The sequence below is a fragment of the Calonectris borealis genome, chromosome 6 (assembly GCF_964195595.1).
Source record: "Calonectris borealis chromosome 6, bCalBor7.hap1.2, whole genome shotgun sequence".
NCBI lineage: Eukaryota > Metazoa > Chordata > Aves > Procellariiformes > Procellariidae > Calonectris > Calonectris borealis.
Genome location: NC_134317.1, coordinates 11,198,088 through 11,224,357, shown reverse-complemented (window position 1 = coordinate 11,224,357; position 26,270 = coordinate 11,198,088). Strand labels below are relative to the sequence as shown.

Below are 26,270 nucleotides of genomic sequence, written 5' to 3'. Positions count from 1 at the left end.
CAGACTACAGCCTCGATTAACTCTTAACTGGAAAGAGCGCTGGGTCGAAGTGCCTCCTCCACGTACATGCTAAAGCTGTTCTTGGCAGCATTAAAACGGCACAATAACACTAATGATTTGGCAGAACTGAAGCAACTTCAATCTGGCATGAACCGAGGAATCTCTTTTTAAGGTTAGAGGTATCAGATTATCATAATCTTAAAAGGAATTAATATTTTAAGAGAATCTCAAACTAAAAGCCAGAGGCAAAGCATAGGAATATAGTCTGCTGCTTCTTCTGTTGCTTGCATTACAGGAAATATCTAATTTAAAATTGTAGTGAAAGAAATGTAATTCAAGTTTTCAGACTGCAATACCAGCTCTTCCCCCTTTTTTTTTCTCTATAGAAATTATCTCACGAGCAGCAGTACACAGAGAGGAGGGTGGGAGAGGAAGGAAACTCCTGCAAATTTAATTCTTTCTTTAGCTTAAAAAAAACCCCGAAACAGTTCAGTACACTCCTTAATACCAATGAAGCACTCAGATTAATACTTAGATCTTGCAAAAAAGCCACTGCTCATAGGCTTAATTTAAAAGTCTGGTTCTGTACTACAGGAGTTTAACACAAAGGAAAAATACAGCATCAAAGAAAGCCTCAGGACAGCAGCCCTGGATGTGAGGCCTTTTGCCGAGTTACCTCGACTGTCACTACTTTCTCCCTGAACTTGCCTTGAATTTGCAGTTATCAAAGTACAAACCCACAGCATTTGTATTAATGGCTAATGCTAGTGAATATAAGACCGAAATCCTTCCAATTAAAACCAGAGAGCTGCAGGCAATAGGACACCTTCTGTTTTACCAGTGCCCTACTGCTGTCATTTTCCTATTCTAATAATTTGGCTTTGACTATCGTCTTTTATTCAGGGGATCGATGATGGTCCTGACGGCTTGAAGCTCATATCTGACCTCATTCGAGAGAAACTGAAAATAGAAATAAGTGTGCTTATGGGGGCCAACATAGCCAAAGAAGTGGCTGATGAGAAGTTCTGTGAAACCACCATTGGTAACTATTGCAAAGAGCAAATCAGAGCCGCTAGCTGTCATTTAATGTCACTGTGGCTGGGCAAGGGGATAACCTCTGGAGGTAGCGGGGGGAAGCGATGGGTCCCGTGTGGTTCCCGAGTGGTGCGCGGGGTGCGGTGCCCGCTGAGCTCCTTCGGGGAGGCGGCGTGATTTCCAGGGAGCGGGGTGCTGGCAGGATCAGATCCAAACTGACAGCGGGTTTCAGTGCTGAGAGCTAATTTCATCCATTAAAAAATTACAGCTTAATCCTGTTTCTGTAGGAGTTGGCAAGAGCCACCTTTTATGTCTGTACAGCTCAACACTGAGTACGTTGGCGGTTGATACATTATACAGTCTAGATAGAGAAGTGCAATCAGAAGCTCGTATGTGCTCATGCTCCATGAGGTGTATTTCTCCATCTTCAAATTTCTTTGTTTAAAAAAAAAAAAACCCAAAGAACAAAAAAAAACCCAGTAACATTCTGTTCCTCCCTCCCATTCAGACTGCTTGCCAAGATGTAGCCTCAGATCCTCCCAGAACTGGGTCTGACCTGACTTGGAAAGTTCATCCGGTTGTTTTTAAAACCCATTGATTTTTAAAGTCAGCAGAAATTCAAGTTACATCCTTCCATAGCTAGGGAAGACAGAAAAAATAAATTACTGTTGCACTACTGTTCCTTTGCCTTGCAAAGGTTACAGTAATAGTGAAAACCGTACCAGCTGGGCATTTGTTGCTGGCAGAGCAACTAGGCACAAATAGGACTAGACACGATTAGGAGAGTGGAGCAATATTCATTTTCTTGGGGGGAGTTTAACTTCTGTTGGCCCAGTGTTAAGCCATGCTGTGATGATGACTGTGCAAAGGGCTTTGCCCCTTGCTTTTGTCCTCATGGAAAGCCACACAACCCAGAAACAGCCACCTCAAAGAGACTGGGTATCCCCTAACATCAATTATTGCGAAGGACGGGAAGCAAACCCAAAGTTTCTCGTGAGACGGGGCAGAAACCCCCAGCTACCAGAGTGCTGTTGCCCAGGCTCTTTAACACTCAAAAACACCGAGTGCCCAGAACCCCTCCAGGAGCAACAGCTGGAAAGTGCTACAGCTCCTCACCACTGAGCTCTCCCTGAAGGAAACCAAGCTGCCTCGTATGAAAATGAAGTGAAACTCCATTCAAAAGTCTTTGCCCAGCGGGCCAAGGACTCTCCGGATAAAGGCAAACCTCATCCCCTTTACCACTGAGGGCTCTTTCCCTTCCTCTCAATACCTAGGGCAAGCACTGTAATGACATGATAATGACCTCGGTAGAACTGGTACCAAACATGTTCCAGCAGTGCCAACGTTCAACTTCTTCATCTGTGGATCTCCCTGTAATTGGGAACTAATTGGACATTAATCATTTGCGCACCATAATAATACTTAGCAATTACACCAGTTTACATTTTCAAAGCAGCAATTACACCGTTGTGCTGTACAAAGCAATTTGTAAATAGTATCTTTTGCAGGGTTTGTGGTTATACAAGCTTTCTCAGGCAGAAAGTTGTGTTAGGGGCTATCTACTTGTAAGCTCTTTAAAGTGTTTTTAAGTGATGCTTGGTCAATGCTCTGGGACCTGCATACATTTAACGCTGGCTTCCAGCAGCAGGAACTGCTGTCACACAAACCTCTTGTTTAGCAACACCCAGCTACTGGGATGACAAAACCTAAAGTGGTCCCTGGGACCTCACTTCAGGTTTCAGTTAATCGTGTGTACTCTGAAACATTGTAAAAACGCCCTAACTTTCATCCTTCCTTCCCACAGGGTGCAAAAATGAAAAACAAGGGGAGATCTTTAAAGAATTAATGCAGACCCCCAATTTCAGGATTACCGTGGTGCTTGACTCTGATACAGTGGAGATTTGTGGAGCCTTAAAAGTGAGTGGTTTCAAACCAAAATGTTTTTATTAGGGCCAAATTCTACCCTCACCTGAGTCTTCTGTAAGCCACAGGGTCAAATATGAGTCCTGCCACCATATGATAAGTGAGCACAGACGAGATGTTTGTGTGCCAATTTTCCAATCTGTTAAAAAGGGAGAATTTACTTAAAAATGTAACTGCTGGCAAAGCATTTCAAAATAGTTGTATTTTTATCTTTATTTAACCAGAGGCACCTCTGCTTCTGAGGGCAGAATTTAGTCCGCTGTATTTTCCTGTCTGCGTATTGTAAGCACATGGAACAAAGACTCTTACTACATATAGTATCTCCCACCAGTAACTTATTTCCACGGTTCAAGTAGTAACCTGCTAGAAAGTTTGCGTCAGAAGCGATGCTCTATGTTGGCAGCACATCTGTGCAGCGTTCAGCGATGCCCATGTCGAGATCCCAGACCAGATCAGAGCAATACCAAAATCACCGAGTTTCCAATGAGAGGGCACTTGAGTGAGATTCGGAGATTGTTTTTAAATGTGCTGAAAGCAACTTCAGCCTGTGATCCTTTGTACTTTTTTATATATTCAGTCATTTGTACTTCAATAATTCATCTTTCTTGGGGGAAGGGGGGATTACTGGCTAGGAAAGAATTGGTCCTGTTTAACCTTACACACAAAAAGAAAAGTTTCTTTACATACAAAACCAAGCACTCACAGATTTTGCTTTTGGCCACAGACTGGAACTAGGGGCAGGCGCAGAGGGGAGAGAGGTTGTTTCTGCTTTGTGGGAGACCTTTGCTCTTCTTGAAATCATTGCTTTGGCATTGCCTTTGCTAAAAAAAATTGTACTGGGGCGCACGCATGTCTGGAGCAAACACTTCAACAGCAGTACTAGGTGACATATTACTCAAATAGAGTGAACGACACTTATTAGGGACTTATTTAGGGGCTGGGAATTGGGAGGTGGGAAGGGAGGTTGCAGGACAATGGTGAGGAGCTGTGAAGATGTTTAGGAACCTGAGAGATTTGTTTAGAGCTGTATTATATTAAACAAGCTGCTTTGATTTTTGCCCACTGGAATAACAGAGGATATTTTATAATAATCTCGTAGAAGCCCAACCACTTTTGTTCAACAGTAATTAGCTGTCCACCTTCTTCATAACATAAACTCATGGCCATTGGAAATTGAACCTTCTTCTGGTGAACATGGCGAAGAGAGATTTGTAGGATTTTCTTAAAGCTCAGTGCATGCTGATGAACCGCACGTCTTGCCTGACCGTTTCCTTTCCTCCTCTATATTTCACACTAAACTGTTTTTAGAACATCGTAGCAGTGGGAGCTGGGTTCTGCGATGGACTGGATTTCGGCGATAATACGAAGGCAGCAGTTATACGCTTGGGCCTTATGGAAATGGTGGCTTTTGCCAAGATGTTCTGCAGGGGACCGGTATCAATAGCCACTTTTCTGGAAAGCTGCGGGGTCGCTGATCTAATTACTACCTGCTACGGGGGACGCAACAGGAAAGTAGCAGAAGCCTTTGCTCGCACAGGAAAAGTAAGGAGGATTTTGAAATATTTTACACTAACGCATGAAGAAATCCTTCTGTGTTTTACAAACGCATCATTAGCTGTTTACCTTCTTGATAACTGCTGGTATCACAGTAGTATCCCCTCTGATCCAAGTAATCAGTCTCCTCTCTTCTAGTCCATTGAGGAACTGGAAAACGAGATGCTGAATGGACAAAAGCTGCAAGGTCCTCAGACCTCAGCCGAAGTCTACAAGATTCTGAAACAGAAAAATATGCTCGATAAGTAAGTGCTTTGATTTAAAAAAACACCTGAATCAACAACAAATTATGAGTGATTCATAACCTCCTTAACAGTACTCGTGTTTCATTATCTTGTTCATTTCTGCAACAACTGCTTTCTACATCTTGGGCCACCGATAGTGCTCAGCTTCGCCTGACTCCTCATTGCCGTGGTCAGTAGAATGGGATGAAGGCTAAACAGCATTAGAATAAACAAGCCACAGACATACAGGAAACAAACAAAAAATAACCCAAAGGAGCTACCCAGACATCCCCCTCCTCCTAAACAAGATTGAAGGCCATACACAGAGTCAGCTTGCAAACATGATCTGGGTGTCTTGTTCTCAGTATATCACTGTTACAGCTTGCGGCAATACTGGCCTCACTGCAAACGTTAACTAGGTTATCTCAGGATAAAATTCGGGAGCATACTCCTAATCAAAAATTTTTACATGCATTGAATAGGTAATATGTGCTGAAATCAATGCTTTAGTGCCACAAATAATGCTGAGATAAAAAGTACTTCTAATTGTTTGGGATGATGTAAGATTATTTATAATTTGAAACCTTTGTCTCAGCTTACACAACAGAAAAGCTAAACTTCCCTCCATCCCATTCCCTTTTGTACATTAGCAGTGCTGAGAGGTCAAACACCGCTAAATGAATACTTCAGAAAAAACCTGTTAGAATTATAACAGATACAGAAGATTCGAGTGGCATTATCTTTCAAAAATGAGAGAGAAAAGAAAAGCTCATTTTGACAGAACCTGAACTTTAAATCAAAACTTGATCTAATAAGTATTCTATAATTGCGTTTAGTTACACACTCAGCTCCAAGTCATTTAGTGGACTCATTTTTTACCACAAAATGACTAAGACGACAGCTTGCAAAAGGGAAAGAACCCTTTAAGCCAGAAAAAGAAAATCATTAGACATTTTCATTCTTTTTAGTCTTTTAGATATCAGTAATGAAGGCAAATAATATATGCATTTTGCACACAGGAGGAAAAAGAGGCTATGCAATTCAAGGTTTTTTGTAAATAAAAAATACTGGATAGGAATTTTGTCTCCAAAACAGCTCTTCTCTGCTGTCACCTCCAAGAATTGCCCCTAGCTCCTCTTAATTGCCCTATATAGTCTTCCAGTAAAGGCAAGTTAAAATTATATTGTAAAGAGAGAGAAAAATTTTCCACTTTCCTTTTAATGTAACAAAAAAAAAAAGATTTTTTTTTCCGTTATAAATGGAATGGAAATGTTTATATAAAAACTATTATTTAAAAACTATTTTCATTGCTACACGCTTCTTTTAGGTTTCCATTATTTACAACCGTCTACAAGATCTGCTACGAGGGTCAGTCGATCCAGGATTTCATCTCGTGCCTGCAGAACCACCCAGAGCACATTTAGAGATCCGCTCTCCTCACCTGGTCACGTTCTCATCTTCCCAGGACTTCTGTCCACTCCACGGCAAATAAAGTAGAGAAACAGGTTGTGTGACAGTGCTTGCTGTGAAAGCAACAAAGAATGTATTTCAGTATCCTCATTCTGGGGGTAAAAAAATCTGCCTTTTAATTTCAACATTATACCCAAGGAACAGGAAACAAATGTAAAATTTAATAGTATTTGATCTGAGTTAGTAATGTGGGCTTTTCCCTGGAATTACTTTCTTGTTGATTGAGAACAGTTCCCCTTGTAATTTCCATAACAAGAGCTCAATCTAGCTCTCGTGAACCTCAGCATTTTGCCTACTAATATTACTTCCAGAACAGCACAAGCTGCAGGAAAATTGAAGAACTCACCCAAACAGAAAAATTATAGTAAAAAAACCAAAAGATCTGACAGCAATAATATGCAATCACGTGAGCCAATGTTGGGTTTCCATAATTCCCCCTCAAACACAAATAACATTTTGTATTTTGTGACATTTAGTCCTTCCTTGATTTCGTTTCCCAGTGTAAGCCTCTTTGGAAAAATAGGTATTGTTATTGTGCTCAGACGCACTTGAATGTTCAGCGGATGTAGAAATAGAACAATTTAAGGGGCGGGGGGGAAGGAGAAAGAAGGGGTTTTGGGGGGGAAGAGGGGTTGGTTTGTTTCAAATTCAGGACACTAGGAATCCTCAGTAGTAGTCTGACCTTCGTTAAACTTACTGTATTCCATTGAAATACAGAAAAAAAATTTGGAATAACCAAATACATTTATGTTAGCATGAGGATTTCTCAGCAAGTCACCGTCATTAATTGGTACTAGCTGAGAGGGGAGAACTGGAGGCTGACAAGGAGGATGTATGCAGGACTCAGCTTGCAGCTTGTGCAACACTGTTATTTTGAGGACGTAACAAGTAACAGTGCAAAACCCTCTGTGATACTTGACTTTTTATACATGCATGAAAACGACCGCTATAGACGCACAGAAATCCTGTAAAACTGCGTTTGAAACCGGGCTGCATTTTAACTCCACCCGGAGTCTCCACTGACTGGCACCAGTGCAGCTCCCCGCATCTTTCCAGACTGCACACTAATGCCCTGATCCTGCTGTAGCTTAAGCGACGCATCCTACACTCCGGAAGAGAGAGATCTCTATCTGCTTCTGAATTTTAAACACAAACTGGTTCATGTACCAATTTTTTTATTTTGCTACCAATGGCGTTAATTTTGGAAACATAAAAGTTTTTAAACCTTATAGCTGTGCTTGGGTAACTTTACATACCTGATGTTTTTCAGAGTTAAAGCCATCTATGAAATGAAGAGTGGCACATTTTATAAGCTTTAATACCCTTTTGAAAGACTCCTATTTAGAGACAAGGCAAACAAAAAGGAAGAGTAACCTACTTTTGCTTTGCTTTATCCGATTTTCCAAAATAGCAGAGGAAGGCAAGTGGGTTTTTTTAATCTCTCTGTATATTCGCTGACATATTGCTAGGGGGAAAAAAAAGCACTAGATATAAAATCGTCTCCACTCTGCCTTTTAAAGGAACGTTGTTATGTCTTTCACATTTATCAGAGTAATATATATATATAAAAAAATGTATTGTAATTATAAATATATTGTAAAAATATCAGTCTCACAGCTAGCAAAGCTGGCTCGGCTACCAGAAACAGCGGCTGCAGCATCACTGATCCCTGCTGAACAGCAGCGAAGGTGGCTCAGCTCCTCCAGCTCGGAGTCCGGTCACAGCCGAGGGCTCGGGGCTCCGCAGGGCAACGCCAACATTCCTCCAGCTGAAATGGGAATCATGTGGCCAAATCCTTTACACAAAACAGGGAATTATGATCTTCCATTTCAAGTGGAAAAAGACTTAAATATTGCGTAATTTTTAAGTATCAAATACATGAGGATGGGATAGAGAATTCGGGAACCTCCTTACTTCTCCAGCAGGCTGAACTTATTAGAAGTCATGTATTTGCTAATAATAATATAGAACATTTTACATTCAAAGTCTATCAACTAACAGTTTAATAAAGTGATCAATATGCAGACTTGATGTAATTTCATTTTTCAAAATCCTCACAAAATAAATGACTGTTGTAATGGTGGTTCTTTATTGTGCTTATTCTTGCGGTTAATAATTGTCAGCTCTCAAAGAAAAGGGCAAGAAAAGTCAATTTTCTACAGACATTTTATTGATGAACCATTTTTTCTTCTTTCATATGACATACTCTTTTTTTTTTTTTTTTTTTACACAGTAAAATAAGGAAATTTTTACTCCATAAATAACAAAAATTAGCCCTTATATCTCAATCTAGTCAAAATCTCTGTAAAATAGTTTGTTCTATATTTACATTCTGTACCAAAATAGGAAACACGTGTTCAAGGTCAGCCAGTTCTCTCAAAACAGTTGTTTTATCTCCAAGGTAAGCTTCACATTAACAAGGCAACATTTGCGCTTTGGAGGTCTGGTAGTGTAAGATCACATTATTTAACATACAGATAGATTCAAATCCTGAAGAGCGATACACGCAAGCAGGCACCCACGCGTTCAGCCAAGCAAAAGCTGGTTGTTAAATCTTGCAGGGGAAAGACCTTGCCCTGCTCAGGCGGCTGAAAGTCACTTGTGGGAAATGCGGGGAAGAAAGGACGAACGCCTCCCTCTCTACTGAAAGATATTCAAGCAGGAAGATTTGCAGGACGGGAAGAACTGGCCCTCGTAAGGGATTGTGGATATGTCTGGTCTTAAGTGACATCAGTCTTCCTAATTTGCTAGTGCTCAGCAGAAGGAATGAGCTGCATTGGACTGAAGAGTCAATTTATGGGGGTCAAAATTCTCTTTCGGTAATTAACCGACATCCAAGGCCGTGACAGTCTCCCAAGACCTCAACTCATTTCAAGAGGAATGAATTGCCTGCTTTTCAATGTAATTTTACTTGCTGCGTCCTCCAGCCAAAAGCTATCCTTCCTCAATTGTCTGAAACACTAGAAAACTGTGTTCCTGAAGAACGACTTGCCTCAACTTCTAATTGAAATGCTATAGATTTGAACTACTGGGGCAAAAAAAAAGGCCGCAAGACTAATTTACTTCCATGAGCAAACATGGAATGTTTTTAAAAAACTAAAACTGTGGACATTATATACTGAAAATGTTTCTGCTACAGACAAGCTAACTCATTCATCTCTTAGCACTATTTCCAGGGCTCCTGCCGCCCCGTCTACTCTGGTGAAGACAGAGGCTTACGTGGGCTGTATTTCAAAGCGTTCACATGTGAGAGATGCAATAGGATGGACTTGCCACAATATGGTCAGGCACCTGAAGCAGCTGCCTGCAAACTTTGTGTTTATTTAAAGCCAATACTGACTTTTATGGGGGAAACTACAGTTAAGGCTACATAACTGATTGGTTTAGGCTACAATTTTAGCTATGTTGCACACTCAAAAATGGCTTATGCTTCCTACTGTATTTATTTTGTTCTTAAAAACCTGAGATATGTTTTTACTTAATTCATCTTAAGATTTGGAAGTTCACAGCAGGCTAGAAGCTTAACTCAAAGACAAACAGAACTGAGGTAGTCAGTTTTACTCAAATACTCTTTTTGACAGTCACCGATTCATTCTCACTTTAAATTGAACTTGACACATTTCTTGGCAGTTCCAACACAGCTACAGCTGCGAACGCACTGATGGGATATCAGATGTTGGATTTTGCCCGCTAAAGTACCTTCCCTCCCCAACTCCCCAAAGTCACGTCCAGTTCTGCAGTTCACAGCCAGCTGAAGGGCTGCACGTCAAAGAAATTACGACTGAAATCTCAGATTATTAAGGCAGTAATAGTTTTACTTCACTGGATTCACTGATGCAGCTACTCAGCAGTACTGGTGAATCTGACCACAAGAGCTCCGACAGGCGGATAGATGTTTCCCTGTAGGTACAATGCACTACAGCCTCTGTCTTTAATTAATGCATACAATTCAGAAGTAGGTAAGCATCGACTTTTTAAGCCATCTTTCAGTTAATTCTCAGGAAGAGAGAATAAAAGAAGAAAAGCCCTCAAGATAAGCAACTGTGTAGAAGATAAAAATATTCAATTAAATATGACAAATTCCATACTTACACGGACAGGAGACTAGCATATCAAATACTGAGCACAATAAATTAACACCAGTAAAAAAGTTTAACAGTTATAAAGTTAACCAGAAAGTTCAGACAGTGCAAATATTTCACAGTAAGAAAAAATAACCAATAAATTCTTTTCAAGTATCAAAAGCATTGTTGTTGAGTGACACCATTTAAACTGTATTATTGCACAACAGACAAAAAATACAATATCAACCTCTGGGACCCAAGATGTATTCTCAAACCTTTATGTTTTCAAGGAATCAATTTACACTGACTGTTGATTGTGCATATATTAAAATAATCAGTGTTCACTTATTAATCTGAGAGTTTCTTAATTCAAACTTGTACACATTTAAAGCATTTGATTCCTAATTTGTATTGCTTCTCAGAAACACCTATTTAAGGCTAGCCTAGGCCTTGTATAATTCAAAGCAAACTTAACCTGCAGTTAAGAAGGGGAACCAGTCCAGGGCAAGGTATTCTCTCAACTGTGACGCCTTCAGACAGTTTTAGGTTGCAGCTTACTCACCTCAGTAGTGTTGTAGGAGTTTCTTTAAATAAAAAAAACAATAAGTCCAGTAGGCACAAAGATTTTCTTACAATTACAATGGAAGTCCTATTATTAAACAAGTTTAATTGTAGCTAAATAAATTTTACTGCATACCCCTTCCATCCCCTACCTTTCATTTTAGAAAGGGAGCTAGTCACCGACAATTCTAACATCACAGCACATTTAAGAAACAGAGTAACATCACCTTTCTCCCTATATTTGCATTTTTTTAGTGCACTGGGCATGCCTTCTCCTTCAAGTTTAACACTTTTCCAAGAATGAAAACTATCCTAATAGGACACACAACGGATTGGACCACGTAAGAGTTTCTTTTACTCCAAATAGGATTATTTGTAACACATTATAGAGTCAGAAACAAATAAAAACATCCTTACAAGTGTCCCATAGAGCAGCTGTCCTTAGCTAGACAGATTTTGCTCATTTCCTTCCTCTTACATATTTTGTCCATCAAGTGATTAATTTTTTACCAAGGTGTGCTGTTGTGTGGTTCAAAATGTCTGATTCCTAACTTATTAAAAATACTCAAATAATCCATAGTATTTATATGTCCAATAAAAAGTGGAAGGGAAAAAAAAAAAGAAAGGAAGAAAGACAGATTAGCCTTTTTTTTTTTTTTTTTCTGACACATTCAATATAGTTTTTGGTCTGGATAAGTCAATATAGTCCTGTAAGATTATAGCTGCCATCGCTACTGGTTTGCCCTTCAACAAAAAGTGAGAACAGCGGCATTTATGTTCATACTATTTAAAAAATAATAATGCCATTATTTAAGAAACAAACCAACAAAACTAAAAATAATCAGAAATCCTATCCCAATTTTACAGACTGGGTGTCAGTACTGAAATGCATTTGCCTAGCAAATTACTCTGAGAATATTCAAACATTTGATGTATTAAATTTCACAGTGGAACTGGCACATGCTAAACGAGAATGGGATTTCTAGACAGTTGTCTTGGTTACCAAGCTGAAATTCCACTTTGTGCATGTCGGAAGGTTTAAGTGAACCCCAAGAATTGGCTGCTTTTTCACAAACTAGTATGAATTCTGAAAAGCCTCAAAAGCTGTAGAATCCAGTTGTGGAGACAATTGCCAACCACTGGTCTATCCCATTCTATTTCTTCCCTCGACAAATTGGAAGAATTGACAAAACAAACAAAAAAATTCCCACACCTGTTTAGGCCTGGGTTATTAGCAGTGATGACAACTGATTTTTACATGGCTTTTGACTAAACCACTGAGGTATATTTCCAGTTTGAGGACGCTTTGCTACCAGTCACGCAGAGGACATAACAAAAAAACAACCCTCAGTTCTATTACAGAAGAGTTCTCGTTTCAAATCTTGACCAAGTTGCCAGGTAGTCTAACACAGTTGGCATAGTGGATCTTGTTACTGCATCAAAAAAACCCAAAGGTTGCAATTCAGGAAAATACTGGCACTTATTGAGATGACAAGGTAAGTTTTCCTCCTCTCAAATTGTGGCTGCTTTTGTCAGTACCTCCCTGACTACTGTCTGCACCAATACTTGCCAGGAGAGATGAGGTTCAGCAGAAGACAGCTGCCTGCAGAGACAAAAAACTCCATGCTCCACAATAAGGAGTGCAACATGATGGTATGTCATCTTGGAACATCTTCTTGCCCCATGCTTAACTCTATGCGCAGAGAAATAATCCTGTTAGCAGGGGAATTAAGTTAGCCATCAATAGCCAAAGGGTTACAACGAGGCTAGATGAGCAGGAGCATAAGTCTAAAATAAAAAACAAAACACCATAAAGCTTATAAATTTTATATTTAAAGAGAAGATAAAATAACAAAGAGAACACTAAAAAACACCAAAGAGCAAAAACATATTTGCAGTAACGTGCACTGATTTATTCTAGCTTTCAAGGCTAGGAATTCAAACCAACCAAATAACGTGATTACTCCCTTTACAATTAAATAAATTTCTGCATTCTTTCACTAATAGCAATTAGGAGAACAAATGAGAAAAACTGATCAGTATCGCAAGAGAAGAGCAGGAAGTTCCCTATGGCATGACTGGCAAGAAGCAGCATTTTGAAATCACAGACTCTCAAAAGACTGTTTTAATAGGACTTTTGATCTGTATGGCTGTAAGTCATATAAAAACCCAAGCCACAAAACACCAAGCTGAAGAGAAGAAAAAAAAAAAAGAGGAAAGGGAAAACCCGATACATGAATCGTATATATGTATAAAACCCAATACATTTGTCCGTATGGTAGGTAATCACGCAGCCATGAGGCTTAAGAAAACCACGGACACAAATGTAAACTTGGACAGATAAAAACCTTTTTTTATATATATACACATACATACACACACATATGTGCGTGTGAGAAACACCAAGCATGAATTCAAATAGATGCTAGAAGATGTGTACCTCCTAGGTTACAGCTTTCTCATTCTAAAATCTAATCTATAGGACTCATTCCACCAACCACTGAAATGTTGCCATCTCTGAGACAAAACAAAACTATTTGAAATGGTACACACAAACCCAAGTGCACTGCTTTGAAAAAAGAATTGAGTGTGCAGGTAAACAAAACAGGTTTGTTTTTTTTTCCTTGAAAACTGCAGTAGAGACAGCACATCCAGCAATTAAATAATTGGTTAAAGGCTTAAAAATAAGCCGTTAGTGCAAAATACTGCAAAGACTGTGCTCTTTCATCAATTGGCTTTTTAGAAAGCCATCTGTTCTTGACAAAACATTAACTGGTAGTCAGTGAATTAGGCTTTCTTCCTCCCTGAGAAAGCAAACTGACACCTATCTTTCATGTTCTGGATTACAGCATTAACACTGTCAATGGGAAGTTATGCAAGTGAGAACTCACTTTCCACCAAGGTGATAATTTTGAAGGTTATAATAATGATAGGGCCTTCAAAACACTGATCAGATTTTCTGGTAAGTTGCTAGGCTAAAGCTAGATTTCTGGGACAATTACCAGGAGGAGACATGACATGAAGCAGTTACGTTTTAGACACATTTCTCCTATGTTAGCCACTACCCTGCACGACTGCACAGCAAAAAGCAGGGCATGTTTGCCATCTTCCTTTAACTCCTATGCCTAGGATCTTAGAATAGCCAGGCCATGGCTCTCCTTTCCTGTTCCCCAACAGTCAGACACAAACCCTTAGAGTTTTCAGACGTTTAATATTAAGTTTCACTTCAGCAAATAAGGCAACCTACCGATTGGTGCAGCTCTTGTTAAGTTAGAAGCTGGAGGATCCCGCTCTGGGGGACAGGAGTCACAGAAGTCCGAACAGGCTGGGCAAATCAGGTTCCCAACATGTATCCAGCCATTCATCTGAATGCTCACAGTTAATACCTGACCTGAGCGGCTGCACAAGTACGCAGTGTCCTTGACCCAAACATGCAGCCCTTGTGAAGAACAAGAAACCTTAAAATAAAAGAATAAAAGTCAAGTCTGTATTATGATTTATCAGAAATATGTTTTGGGGTTTGGAGGCTTTTTCAATAAGTAAATACTACATTCAGTAAACACCTGGTATTAGAGCACAGATTAACTGCAAGTATTTTAATGCACTCAGAGCAACTATTTGGTTCAAGAATGCTTTAAAGCACTGACTGTACTCTTTTCCTGCAATTATGGAGATTATCAACTGAGAACAAGTAAAATTCGGCTTCTGCTAATGACTACTTTTTTAGAGTTGTGCTGTTGTTGAAAGTGACACCTTTAGTGAGATAGTCCTGAAGAGAGGGAGGATAATGAAAAATAAGTGACATGTGCACAGTGCTTTCCACCTTTGAAAAATCAAGAGTGACTAATTAACATTAAGCTTCAACAACAGAAGATTCCAATATAACTATTCCTACTTAGCTGTGGAGAAAGTGTCACAGGGGTAAGACAGATGAAGTCCCTAGCAAGGCTGGAAGTAACACACAAGCCATCCCAGTGGTCACACGCTTAACTTGATGCGTGATCTAAACTATAGGCTTATGGTTAGAAAATACTTATTTTCAAAGCATGTCATATAATCTAGTGATTTAAGGCAGAGAAGATCATGTACAGTGTCCAGGTGCAAAGTTCTAACAGTCATAGCCGACATTTTATGCCTGACTTTTCCCTTTAGTGTTATTTTAAAAAAATAAAGATAAAAACCCAACACATACTTACTTGATAACATCCACTACCCCAGTCAGGGTAACTGAGTTTCCTCCTGCACTGTTCCATGACAAAAGCAGATTTCTGAATAAGACATACAGAGTTTGGTCCGTATTTCTCTGCACCATAGTTTTTTGTAGGATCTAAGGTAGAAAGAATATACTGAATTGAAACTTACTAGGAGAACAGAAAGTCCACATCAACTTAATATGCTATAAGTAGTCAATGTGTCCACATGCAATTCAAGGTTTACTTTTGGAATCTTTCAGACCATTAATCATTATCAATTTGGAAATTGATATTGAATACAAGGTGGGAAGAAACCCAAGATTTAAAGAAGATAAAAAAAAAAAAAAAAGCAAGTACTTTCCATCAGAACCATGTGGATATGTTTGCCCCCAGGGAGTGCCGGCTGTCATTGTTGGCTTGAGGGCAGAGAGTGTTTATTTGTTTTTGACACAACTGAACAGAATCCTACAGCATTCTGAAGCTCCGCAATATTGAACATTCATGCACTACCCTAGGAGACAAGCCCAGGTTTTGGTAATTCGCAAAGCTCCTTGCCTTGAACAAAAAACTACAAAGGTGGAAAGTGGAATTGTTTTTCAGAGGCTCAAAAAACAACCAACCAACCCACCCACCCCACCCTTTGCCTTATATTTGGATCATTTGGGGTTAATTTCTGTTCAGTTCTCATGCAATTCTTGTATTAGATGCAAGTGTTTGCTTCCTAGATGTACAAGCTCTAGCACAGCTTTTATACAGCTAGTAATGTAAAACTAATTTCACATCCAATTAGTTTGGGTATATAGCAAGTCCATTCCAGATTAACAAATGTAGTCTCTTAAATACCGTATCGAAGTCCTGAAAACTGACCTGGTTGGTTTTCAATTATTCTACAGTCTGAGCTGCGTTGAAATTCACCACTTAAATGCCAGCTGAATTCTTGACTAAAGGGACAATAGTCAGCAATTTCTACTGAGCCACCATAATAAGGCAATTCTTCTGCTGGTACTCCATTAAGACTGTCAAAATACTGCAAAACAAAATAGGCAGTGAAGCAGTTTGCACAAAGACAAGTGTACAACTTTTTTTAAATAGAACCAATCACTACAGCTGTAAGAACACCAGCTATTACTACTCGGGAATGCTATTAACAGCAACTTACAATACCCATGAACAAGATGAACCAGAAGTATTCAAGAATACTTAAATAATGCAGAGAGATTCACATTTGCATTTATCACTCTCCACCCCTTCCCCTGCCCCCCTTTTGCAATCATAGCATTCTCTGGGATGAAACAGAACAAATTTCTTAGCATGCAGCGACACAAGGCAGCAGAGGGGTGAAGAAATACCTCAGACAAAACATTCTGGGGGACTTCTGTTATACAGCAATGTTTCCACTGGTATTTGGTTAGATGGCCAAGCGACATCCTTATTGTTTTATTAAGGCTTTTTTTCAGCCTCCAGACTCCTTGTAATAAACTAAGCAGACATTTTTCACAATATCTACTCTCGTCTACTAGTTCAGAAGAAAAAAATGAAACAAATAGAATCACCTGGCCACAAAGCACAAGAATAAAAACACTTAGCTATTTGGTGAAGTAAGATCCATGATACCTGATATTCCTGAGGTAACTGCTTTGGAAACTTCTGCAAATTGCACACTGCTACTGCTCTTTGGTCCTGCCTGCAGGTTAACTGCAAAGGATTACTCCTCAAAGTGTCGCAGTATGGACTGATTAATTGCCTCCTCAAAGAAAAAAAATAATATAAATCACATTAGATCACTTTAACTGCTTTTTTAACTAAGCAGTCTGTCAAGACTGTCTGTTCCCGCTCTCCCCCACACTCGGTCAATCACACAAAGAAGCACTGACTTCTTCCCTGGAGGCTAATTATTGTTATTTGTCTGGTTATGACCTTTCCAATTTAAAGAATATCAACCCAGCAAACAAAGTTACAATGCACTCACCTGTTTAGTTTTAATGGCATTGCTTTGTAAACTTTAAAGAAAAAAAACATACAAGCAAAACAGGCCCACTATGCAGCTGTGTCCTAGAAATTTGAGTATTGTAACGAACAAACAAGTAAGGCTTTGTTTTGAAGATGGTTATCATCTCCTTCTGTTGCTTTAAGTACAATCCAGTAATGCAAACTGAGACAGGCTGCATTTCCAATTACAAGGGGCAAAATAATAAAGCAAACACTTTTAGATCAAGTCCCTCCCCTCCTCTCTAAAGCATAGCCCTCTTATAGTGTAAATGCATTCAAAACCTTACGATGTTTGGCTCTGTATTTATTGGGTGGGATGCTTCTGCTCTTAACACATTTGGTGTGCTCCTCCTGGGTGCATTCTGAAGGTACTTAGGACAGCATTCCTTGTTAATCTGTATCTACCTCTACTTCTTTTTACTGAGTTGCATTTGAAGGACAAATGTAAACAAGCATCAGGGTTTTCTCTTTTTTTTTTTTTTAAAAAAAGACTGTATTCTTACTTTTGTCTCTTTTGGTCGATCCAGAATTTACAGCTCTTCATTACAAAGTCACAGCCTTTATTGCGTCCCCAATCTAATTTCTCTGCCATGCTATAATTTGCTTTATACCAGCTGGAAAGATATTTTGAAATGAGAATATAGTTACTTCAAAAATTAGGATTCTGATTAATAAAACAGCAGCGCAAAGAACTTCATACTATGCTTTAAGGTCTTCAAATGAAGAAAAAGGGAAACTGCATCCCTTTCTGCCTATAACAAAATATATTACAGTTTCACTATTTTCAAGTCAGAACGAACTAAAAGAAAATTTTATTGCTTATTTGTTCAACAGCAATGCATCATGATCTGCAAAGGAACAATGCATACAGAAAGATAAAGTTTTAGACAATTTATGCTTTCTATCTGCAAGAAGAGCTGAAAAAATAATCAATATGTACTGCGTGCAACTGAGAGAAGACTTATATTAAGAAAAAAAGTAAACAGACACTACAAACAGTACTATGCATTGCAATGCATGGTTTTTTTAAGGCTAGATTAAGAATGGATGGGTTTTGAAATACATGAAGAAAAATACATACTAGGAAACATACAAGGTATAACTCCTTGTCTAATGTAATGCTAATTATGCCGATTATCTACTGTGTTGCAGATGGATAAGCACAAGTGCATCAGTTCCAAATAAAACCAAGTACAATGAAAATCAAACACAAATGAACCAAAAAACCCACCCCATTCTTATTGATTCTTACCCTGTGTCTTCCATTAATGCTAAGGTGATCCTGGAAAAGACTCGATTCTGTGTATGGGATCCAGTCATTGCTTCATTCTGAAAGTTACCAGTTACTATTAGCAAGCCACTGAAAATCATTACTGTAAGAAAATGCTTCCTAAGAAAAAGCATTTTATTTCTAGTCCCTTCTTACTATTGACAATCAAATCCCAACCTCTTTCATAAAAGAGATCAAAAGTGCAACTCCGTTCCCCACTCCACCCTACAAAGCTTCAGAATTCTAGAAGTCAGAAACCTCATTCCAAATTCCAGCTAAACCTTATTCAAGACCAACGTGTACTCGTTTGTCTTCAGGTAAAATAAAACTCTTCCTTCTTCTAGCGTATTTATGAGTAGCAATCACCCCCCTCCCTTGTGTCTCCTTTTGGTAAGCTGAAAGCCAAGGTCTTGTGTAAGACTGTTTTTTAATTTTCCTAGAATTTCTAGTAGTCCTTTTCAGGAGGGAGTGCACAGGACACATAACTAAAGGAACACAACACTCTAAAGGAAGCTTTATTAGTGTGGCAGTGGATATTTCCATCTCATTTAAAAATAAGAAAGTTCACACCATCCTCAAAGAGCAACTCCAGTCACCTTGGAGTTTCCTAATTACCTTATAACTGGCAATTGTAACACCCATGTCTTTTTCCTGTTCAGTCATTTAAAACTGATAAACTTCAGGCTTACAGCAAAAGTCACTCACCCTTAATTACACAACTCTGTGATTTCTATTACTGAACTTCATCTCATTTCTATTATTTCTTCAAAACATGTCGTTTTCCAGCCTTCCCTCTCCACTAGTGTGGTTAGGAGGAGTTATCACTAGCAGATTTATTAGCGCCAAATTTGCTACCTCTACAATACTTAATGAGAGTTGGATCAAGACCAAAACCAAACTATATGGGTTACTTCCAGATACAAACTTTCTCTGGAAAGGTGTAAAGGAGACTAGTAATTATTTCCTTTTTCCTAATCCTATTCAATCCTTAGAATTATCCTCATTCTAATGGCAGTCTTTCCAGTTGGCTTTAAGCTCCTGTTCCACACCAAAGGTTACCGAAAAGCAGGAAAAGCTAACAATTTCGGTCTCAAGAAATACGCATTTTTCAAGATTACTTCCACAAAAAGGTCTGACCTGAAGCATTTCACTTCTTGTTTACCTCATTGCATACAACAATAACTACAAAGTGTATCTCTGCCCAAAATATCACACAACACAAAGTTATAAATAAAAATAAGCTTAAATGTCAGGAGGGAAATAAGTGTTTCCTTGATCAGATGAGGTTCTGGAGTAGAGATGGCAAAAGCTAACCCCAGGGCACATGAATAAAGGTGAAGTCAAGATAATGAATGGACAGAACGATCAAATATTTGGTGTATAAGAGGCAGAGGGTGACAAAGTTGAATTCACTCAAAGAAATATGCCCTTTCCCCTAAAAGGGGAGCATACCTTCTCAAAAGGGTAAATGGCAGACAAAAGTAAAAGACATTTAGTTTTTTTAGTAATCAGCTTATCTCAAACACGTACTCTGAGACTTAGCAATAAGGTGAAGAGATAGATTTATCTAGAAAATGGACATTTAAGTATTTGTAGTTTAGTATGTTTGTGATATATTTCAATGAGGTTTTTCAAGGCTCCAGTAGGTACCACTATAAACCTAAAAATAAAGGCAGAGGGAGCAGACATTCCCACATCCCCCTCCACTCCTAATATCAGCACTTACCTCCAACAATCTCTTCTCCCAGTGATTGAGCTCAGTACCCATGCCACCTTGATTTTCAAGCTCCATTCCCTCTAGAATTGGACAATTAAAATGTTTTCGAGCTTCTTCCTAGGAAGAAAACATTTCAACACAACTCGCAAAATATTGAGACCGATACCCATATGCAGTCCTAATCTTCTAAAATTATCTTTTAAAAGTATTTCAGCATTTCTTTTTCTACCATCTTGTTTTCCTCTGAAAACACTTCTACTCAGAGGCTGACTAAGCCAGCAAGTACCCCAACACCAAGCCTAACAATCTGTCTACTTATCTCCTGGAAATAAATTATGGAAGTTTACAAGAATAGAACAGCAACAGAATTAGCTGAGGATAGCATGCACACACTAAAGACCATATAAAAAAACCCAGCAAAAAAACCCCAAACAATGTAGGAACACTACAACCCTGCTTCTGTACGTGTCAACTAGTTTTGTACAGGGAAGCGTTTTCTGCAAAATATTTGAAAATCTTAAGAGGCATCACAACAATGCTGTGGTCTTACGGTCAGAAGCCTTTGCCAGTGTGGCCAAATATGATTAACACTGTAACTTATTTCCAATACCAGTTTATTACACTTAAGCATATGTTCTGTTGGGAGTGGGCAGGAGAGTCAGAGGCGTGGGAAGCAAGAAAAATTTCAAAGAATACTTGAGGAATTTCTTTTTAAACATGAGAAAAGCATTGACAACACTATCTGTTAAGGCAACAGGAATACTAGGTATCTAAGTCTGTAGGAAAACATCTAAAGAGTAGGATTAAGGAATCTATTCAACATCATTTTTGCTTAACCTTCATTGTCTCTTACTATGTAAATTTATTTCATACTGTCTGTCAACCATTTTCCACTTTACTTTGGATACACCCTCTCAACTAATTATACAGTCTTAATCGCATAGCCTTTGGGCCATACTTTCAGGAAAATGGTATTCAATGTTAGCTTATTACTTCTAAAAGAATAAGAAATATTTAGGACTCGAGAATGTGATGGTAACTGATGGTAACCTTGGCATACAAAGTGTAAAAGTTTAAGTTAATCCACACTTACAACTACACGAGGTGTTATCAGAAGATAAACAGCATGGCGCAGCATTTTGCCACCACGTATGTCCCATAACCTCACGGCTTTCTGAACGACTTTATTGCTCCACTGATACAAACCTAGACTGTAAGAAGAATGTTTTGGTTACAAATCTTTCCCACAAATACACGCTACTGTGCAAAGATTTATCTCTGTAAGAAACAGAATCATGAATAACCTCTATACTTCCTCATACTTTCTGAAGTTGAAATTTATTATGCAACATTTCTCCTTTGTAAGATATGCGTTCATTACATACACAACTTGATTGAATAAGCCAAAGTAAGATTAAAAAGATGTCTGTAGACTCAAGACATATTTTCTACAGTTACCAAAAGTTTAAGAAATGAAATAAAAATCCTCAGAACTGCTATTGTAAAAAGAAAGGTGAACAAAACCAAAAGCTCTGTACCCTTCAACCTCCAAAAAACCCCTAGAAGAACGTTTCTACAATATCAACTAAATGAAGAAAAAAAAAGCAAATTGTTCATTCAATAACAAGTCAGAAAAATCATGCAGCAGACTACACATGTTGTCAGTTCTGCATAATTATAAACTTTGAATGATACATGTCTTAAAAAATGAACTGCACTGACATTAGACAGACTACAGAAAATACAAGTCTCAATTTAGTAAGGTGTTCAGCAAGCATTGAAATTTAAGCATGGGTAATTTTAATGCTTAACTTCAAGCCTCCTGATAAATGAAATCCTGCCTTAGTTTGTAATGTTTGTAACGTAAGTGCTTAATGCCAATGTAAAGACAGGCTAAAAAACCACCCCACACCAATGTTTGAATATAAGAAAGGCAAAGCATTCTAATAATGCAATCAAGTTGGATTTTCAACAGGCAAGAATACATCCTAAAAAGGTAATGTGAAAACCCAAGAGGTCCAAAAAAATAAAATACCTTTCATTAAAAGGAGGGAGTCCATCTGCATATCTTGTTGTCAAAGGTTTTCCATCATCATCACGATAAAATGCAAACAGTCCAGCAGAGAAACCCTTCAAGTTAAAAACCAAGCACACGGAAACCTTTGGTAAGACGTTCACATACAAAGCCAAATGCCATGAAAGAGTTACCACTTCCACAGCAGATACATTGGAAATACCGCACCTCAGGACAATTAACACACAAATTGAAGGAGGCAAAGCAAGAGCTTTCCTCCACCAACCATCTTTCTCTTGCAACAAGCCGGTGGTATGCAAGGAAGCAGGCACAAATTTCAGGGAAACACGTTTTGTAACATCATCCCTTACCAGTGCATGGATAATCTCATGTTTCACTGTAGACAACATGCCAACGAATTCCTGAGCTTGCGTTGAAATCATATTTGGACACAAGTTAGCATACCCTGCTATCGGCCTGGAAGACAGTTTTAAGATTAAACTGTTTTCAGTAAAATACTAACAAATTCAAATCATATTCACTTGAAGAGGCAGAAGATTTAAAAGAAAATGGAGACTAATGTAAACATAAGTCCTTCCAAACAACTTCCCCAATCATTAATAAATAGTCTGTTAACAATACAGTGACTAGTTTGCTGTTGAAATGGGGAGGGATGGGACAGGATCAATCTGTGTATTCAGTATTCTGCACAGGTGTTAGTGACAACAGTATAGGAGAGATGAATTTTAGGTAAGACACTATAGAGGCACAAAGCGTCTGTTACAATGACTGCAACTGAACTAGAAACAACAGGCACATAAGTAGGGCCCATTTGCATCCTCCTTTAAATTTGTGAAACTATGACATTCACTTCAACAGAAACAGGATCTTGAAAGTTTAGGCAATAACAGTGGAGGATTAGCTTTGAATTAAATGCCTCAGCTTTGCAAGTAAAGCACCATTTGATTGTTTTGTGGTTTTACACAAATATAGTGCTTGTCTGTTTCAATAACGACTTCTACTTTGCTGTACTATACAAGACAGGCAAACAATTAAACTCCACATCTCAACAATTAAAAAACTTGAAAGTTTAATTAAAAAAAGAGTTTGTACCAGGGCGAATACTTGCCTGTCCATTTCAGCTTCCAGCTGGCAGTAGGCTGCATATGCAATGATATTTTCATGGCCACACCTTTCAGTAGTGAGAGCACTAACGTAAAGTACAAAGTCAGCATCTCGAACCCCTTCGTGGTCAGGTAAGCCAGTGGGTCCCCAGTGCCATCCACTCTCATTGCACACCCTGCATTGCTTTGACAATGTTCAAATGGAACAATTAAAATAGTTTAGCTATGACCAAAATTTTGCATGACAAAATTCAATTAGATCGAAGCCAAGAATAAATCCCATTGTAAGACAGCAGAAGATGAGAAAACGCCCTATGAAGACAGTAAACAAAACCAGAGCCAAGGAGTAACTTTGAAATTACTAGCTCTTTTGATTTATTAGACACCAGGAAGGTGGCAACTTTTGAGAAAAAAGAGCCTGCCAAGCTAGATATCCCAATAAATCCCTTTATTTCCTACAAATTAAAAAAAATTTGGCTCATAGGAATAGTATACGTAAGTAGCAATTGCATTTCACATGTGATCTGGTACATTTTTAATACTGTAGTTGAATCTTCAGGCTAAGAGAAAGAAAGAAATTTACTGATCACATACTGTAGTTGAATCAAAAATTCATGCAAGAAAACAAGTTCGAAGCATTTCCTGTACCGTGCTCCTGGGTCAGTGGATAACCTCTTCAAATCAGGTCTTCCAAAAAATCAAAACTTATTACTAATTCTGTGAAAATCTGACTCATTGACCAAGGTGAATAATAAAGTGACTAGTAGCAATTTAACAAGCTTTGAATCTCATCAATGTACAGTTCATTATAACACAGGCTTAGAGAACAGTAAACAGTCCAGTTTTACTTGACTTTTGGTTCAACAGCATAAACCAAAGAAACTCCCACTAACTAAAGTTGGTCTATTCTGTCACTCAAACTTAGCGATCTCCCACAAACAGGTCACTTATGCACAGTTAGTAATATTAACTTTTTTATTGATTTCCACAAACAATAATATTTCAATGGTTAAGAAGCACTTGGATGGCTTAGCTTACCTGGAGGTGTTTCTCAGGAACTATAACTGGCCCACATCTTGTATGGTCTGCGCAGGCTCCTAGGCAGTATCTGTGAGGGTCAGCTTTCCTCCTTAAATATTGGTTTGTCGCACATTGCCTTCGATCAAACATGAAAGACAGTCAGCACCATTTTATAATTAAAAAGAAACTGTAGAACAGCCTTACAGCACCCAACAACACTGTAATACAGGTATTTAATGTAACTTCCACAGTGAGAATGTTAGTTACCCTGGTCTGGAAGACATAATGCTTCCAGTTGTTAATGGAGTATCCACAGGTTCAAAGAGAGATTAGGAACAGGTTCATACGTGGGGGTACATGTAAAAGGAAACAGGCAGCATGTATACCCTCTAAAATCTGCGACACTACAAATGTAGATGCTGATCACGGAAGGTTGGCAGATTTCTGTATGCTCCCTAAATAGCATCTGCTACCACCACTGGGTCAGATGGGTCACTGGTCTGATTCAGGAAGGCATTTCTCAGAGTTTTATTCTATTCTTATTTTAAAGGACATACAACACAGTGTTAAATATCAAATACAGCAAGTGATTTTCAACAAACTTTCACATACCTGCTTAGTAATATAGTACCCGTGGATTTGCGCACTTGAAATGTCTTCTCCAAATAAGATATAGCTTGTGGAAAAAGTTTGTTCTAAATAGAATAAAAATAAAAGTCACCCAGTAGCAGTGCAGACGTAAGTCACCTTACAAGCATTAACTACCAAGTTACATGAAACTTGCTAGATGCTGCGGTATAGAAGAATAGCAGAAATCCAGACTTCCTAAGAAGTTCAATTGTTATCAATATATTTAGGAAATATTTTGTTTCAGTGTTCCCACATTTTGTTATTGGAATGACAAAATGAGAAGGGAGCCAGTATTAATTTGAATGTACAGCTTTAAAGAGGCGGAATTTATTTCAGCCCTGAACTTACTGGTCACTGGGAACTGTCCATCACAAATTTCCCTGGAGCCCCTATCTCCCTGCAATCCTCAAGCCTGACTGCTGCACTCTCTTTTACTCCTTACTTGCACAGTATCTCAAAAGAAGCCAGAAGAGATACTTAAAATACTCTTAATGGTGCCAAAAAAACCTTTAAAAACTATATATGCATCGCTCACTGAATCTTTGCACATTGGGATATAGCAAGCACCTGTCAAACAACACTCAACGGAACATCAGAAGTATTTGGAACCGAGGCATAACCTGTACACAAAGCTTTGGTTTCCCTGACTACAGGATATGAAATTCCTAGTAATTAAAGGCTTTGAATTGGCAAAGCCTTAACTTCATCCACATAATAAAATATGTGCAAACAAAAGAGGGAAGCAAATATGACATACCTTTATAAGGTGTCTTTTCTCAGGTAGCAAACTATATTTAAACAAAACAAACAAGCTTTAATTAACAGGATTTCCATTCTCAGATATGGAGGGGGGAAAAAAAAAGTCACCACAAGATTATACTCACTCCTCAACACTTCTGTCATATATAATCTCAATTCTTAGCTGTTGATCCACATTTCTCTTCAAGACATGATTTTCCTTTAGAGGAACTTGATAGACAACCTGGCAGGGAGAGGAACAAGCCGCTGGATTAGGCAGCTCACCTGGACAGCCACACCAAGGAGCACTCCCAGGCCCTTCACTCCTCCTCACCTGCGAGAGCCTCCTTCTGTCTACTTGTAAGCGGCGCCCCTTCCCGCCCTTCTCCTCACACACCGCCGCGCCGGTCAGTCAGAAGCCGCCCCGCACCCGCCTGCCGCCACGGACCGCACCCGGCACCCAGCTCGGCCCGGGTCAGGCGAGAGGGGACAGGGGACAGGCTCCCCCCATAACAGGGGCGGGAAACGGGGATCCCTCGCCCCCCACTCCCCGCCGCAGTCTGAGAAGCCCCCGCGGCGGCCCCACCTCCTTTCCGCTGGGCACGCGGTGGTGACAGGACAAGGAAGAGGAGAGGGAAAGGGCGGCGGCGCGGCCGCAGCCCAGCAGCAGCAGCGCGGCAGTAAAAGCGGCGAGCAGCGGCCGGTAAGGCCAGGGGCGCCCGCCGCCCGGCTCGGCGGCCATCT

At 39.2% G+C, this 26,270-nt stretch overlaps 3 protein-coding genes across 3 annotated transcripts in view; 2 read left to right on the top strand and 1 right to left on the bottom strand.

Annotated features, from left to right (window-relative positions):
- Positions 1 to 11,502, top strand: part of LOC142083438 (glycerol-3-phosphate dehydrogenase [NAD(+)], cytoplasmic-like) — a 19,663-nt gene extending 8,161 nt beyond the window's left edge. Inside the window, exons 4-8 of the mRNA XM_075152837.1 lie at positions 904 to 1,042; positions 2,840 to 2,952; positions 4,267 to 4,500; positions 4,651 to 4,757; positions 6,064 to 11,502. Coding sequence (XP_075008938.1) covers positions 904 to 1,042; positions 2,840 to 2,952; positions 4,267 to 4,500; positions 4,651 to 4,757; positions 6,064 to 6,160 — 690 coding nt within the window. The 3' untranslated portion in view covers positions 6,161 to 11,502. The remainder of the gene's footprint in view (positions 1 to 903; positions 1,043 to 2,839; positions 2,953 to 4,266; positions 4,501 to 4,650; positions 4,758 to 6,063) is intronic.
- PARP9 (poly(ADP-ribose) polymerase family member 9) overlaps positions 1 to 26,270 on the top strand; it is a 542,373-nt gene that overhangs the window by 448,054 nt on the left and 68,049 nt on the right. The gene's annotated exons all lie outside the window — the stretch shown is intronic.
- LMLN (leishmanolysin like peptidase) lies at positions 10,533 to 26,270 on the bottom strand. Its single transcript, XM_075152832.1, has 17 exons — positions 26,113 to 26,270; positions 25,673 to 25,770; positions 25,546 to 25,576; positions 24,771 to 24,853; positions 24,177 to 24,294; positions 23,144 to 23,322; positions 22,386 to 22,491; positions 22,036 to 22,130; positions 21,094 to 21,211; positions 20,010 to 20,117; positions 18,266 to 18,342; positions 17,517 to 17,627; positions 16,639 to 16,771; positions 15,892 to 16,051; positions 15,028 to 15,158; positions 14,079 to 14,289; positions 10,533 to 12,619 (listed from the first exon to the last, which is right to left on the bottom strand). The coding sequence occupies exons 1-17, from the start codon at positions 26,266 to 26,268 to the stop codon at positions 12,525 to 12,527; spliced, it is 2,010 nt and encodes a 669-aa protein (XP_075008933.1). The 5' UTR covers positions 26,269 to 26,270; the 3' UTR covers positions 10,533 to 12,524.

Bases quoted from the DNA above. Each gene is read 5' to 3' on its own strand.
- LMLN (XM_075152832.1), bottom strand. From the start codon at position 26,268: ATGGCCGCCGAGCCGGGCGGCGGGCGCCCCTGGCCTTACCGGCCGCTG. The intron at 16,052-16,638 runs GTATCATGGATC...TTTGTTTTGCAG, and splicing joins AGTTACCTCAGGAATATCAG to TATTTTGACAGTCTTAATGG. The intron at 15,159-15,891 runs GTCAGTTTTCAG...TTTCTACCTTAG, and splicing joins AATAATTGAAAACCAACCAG to ATCCTACAAAAAACTATGGT.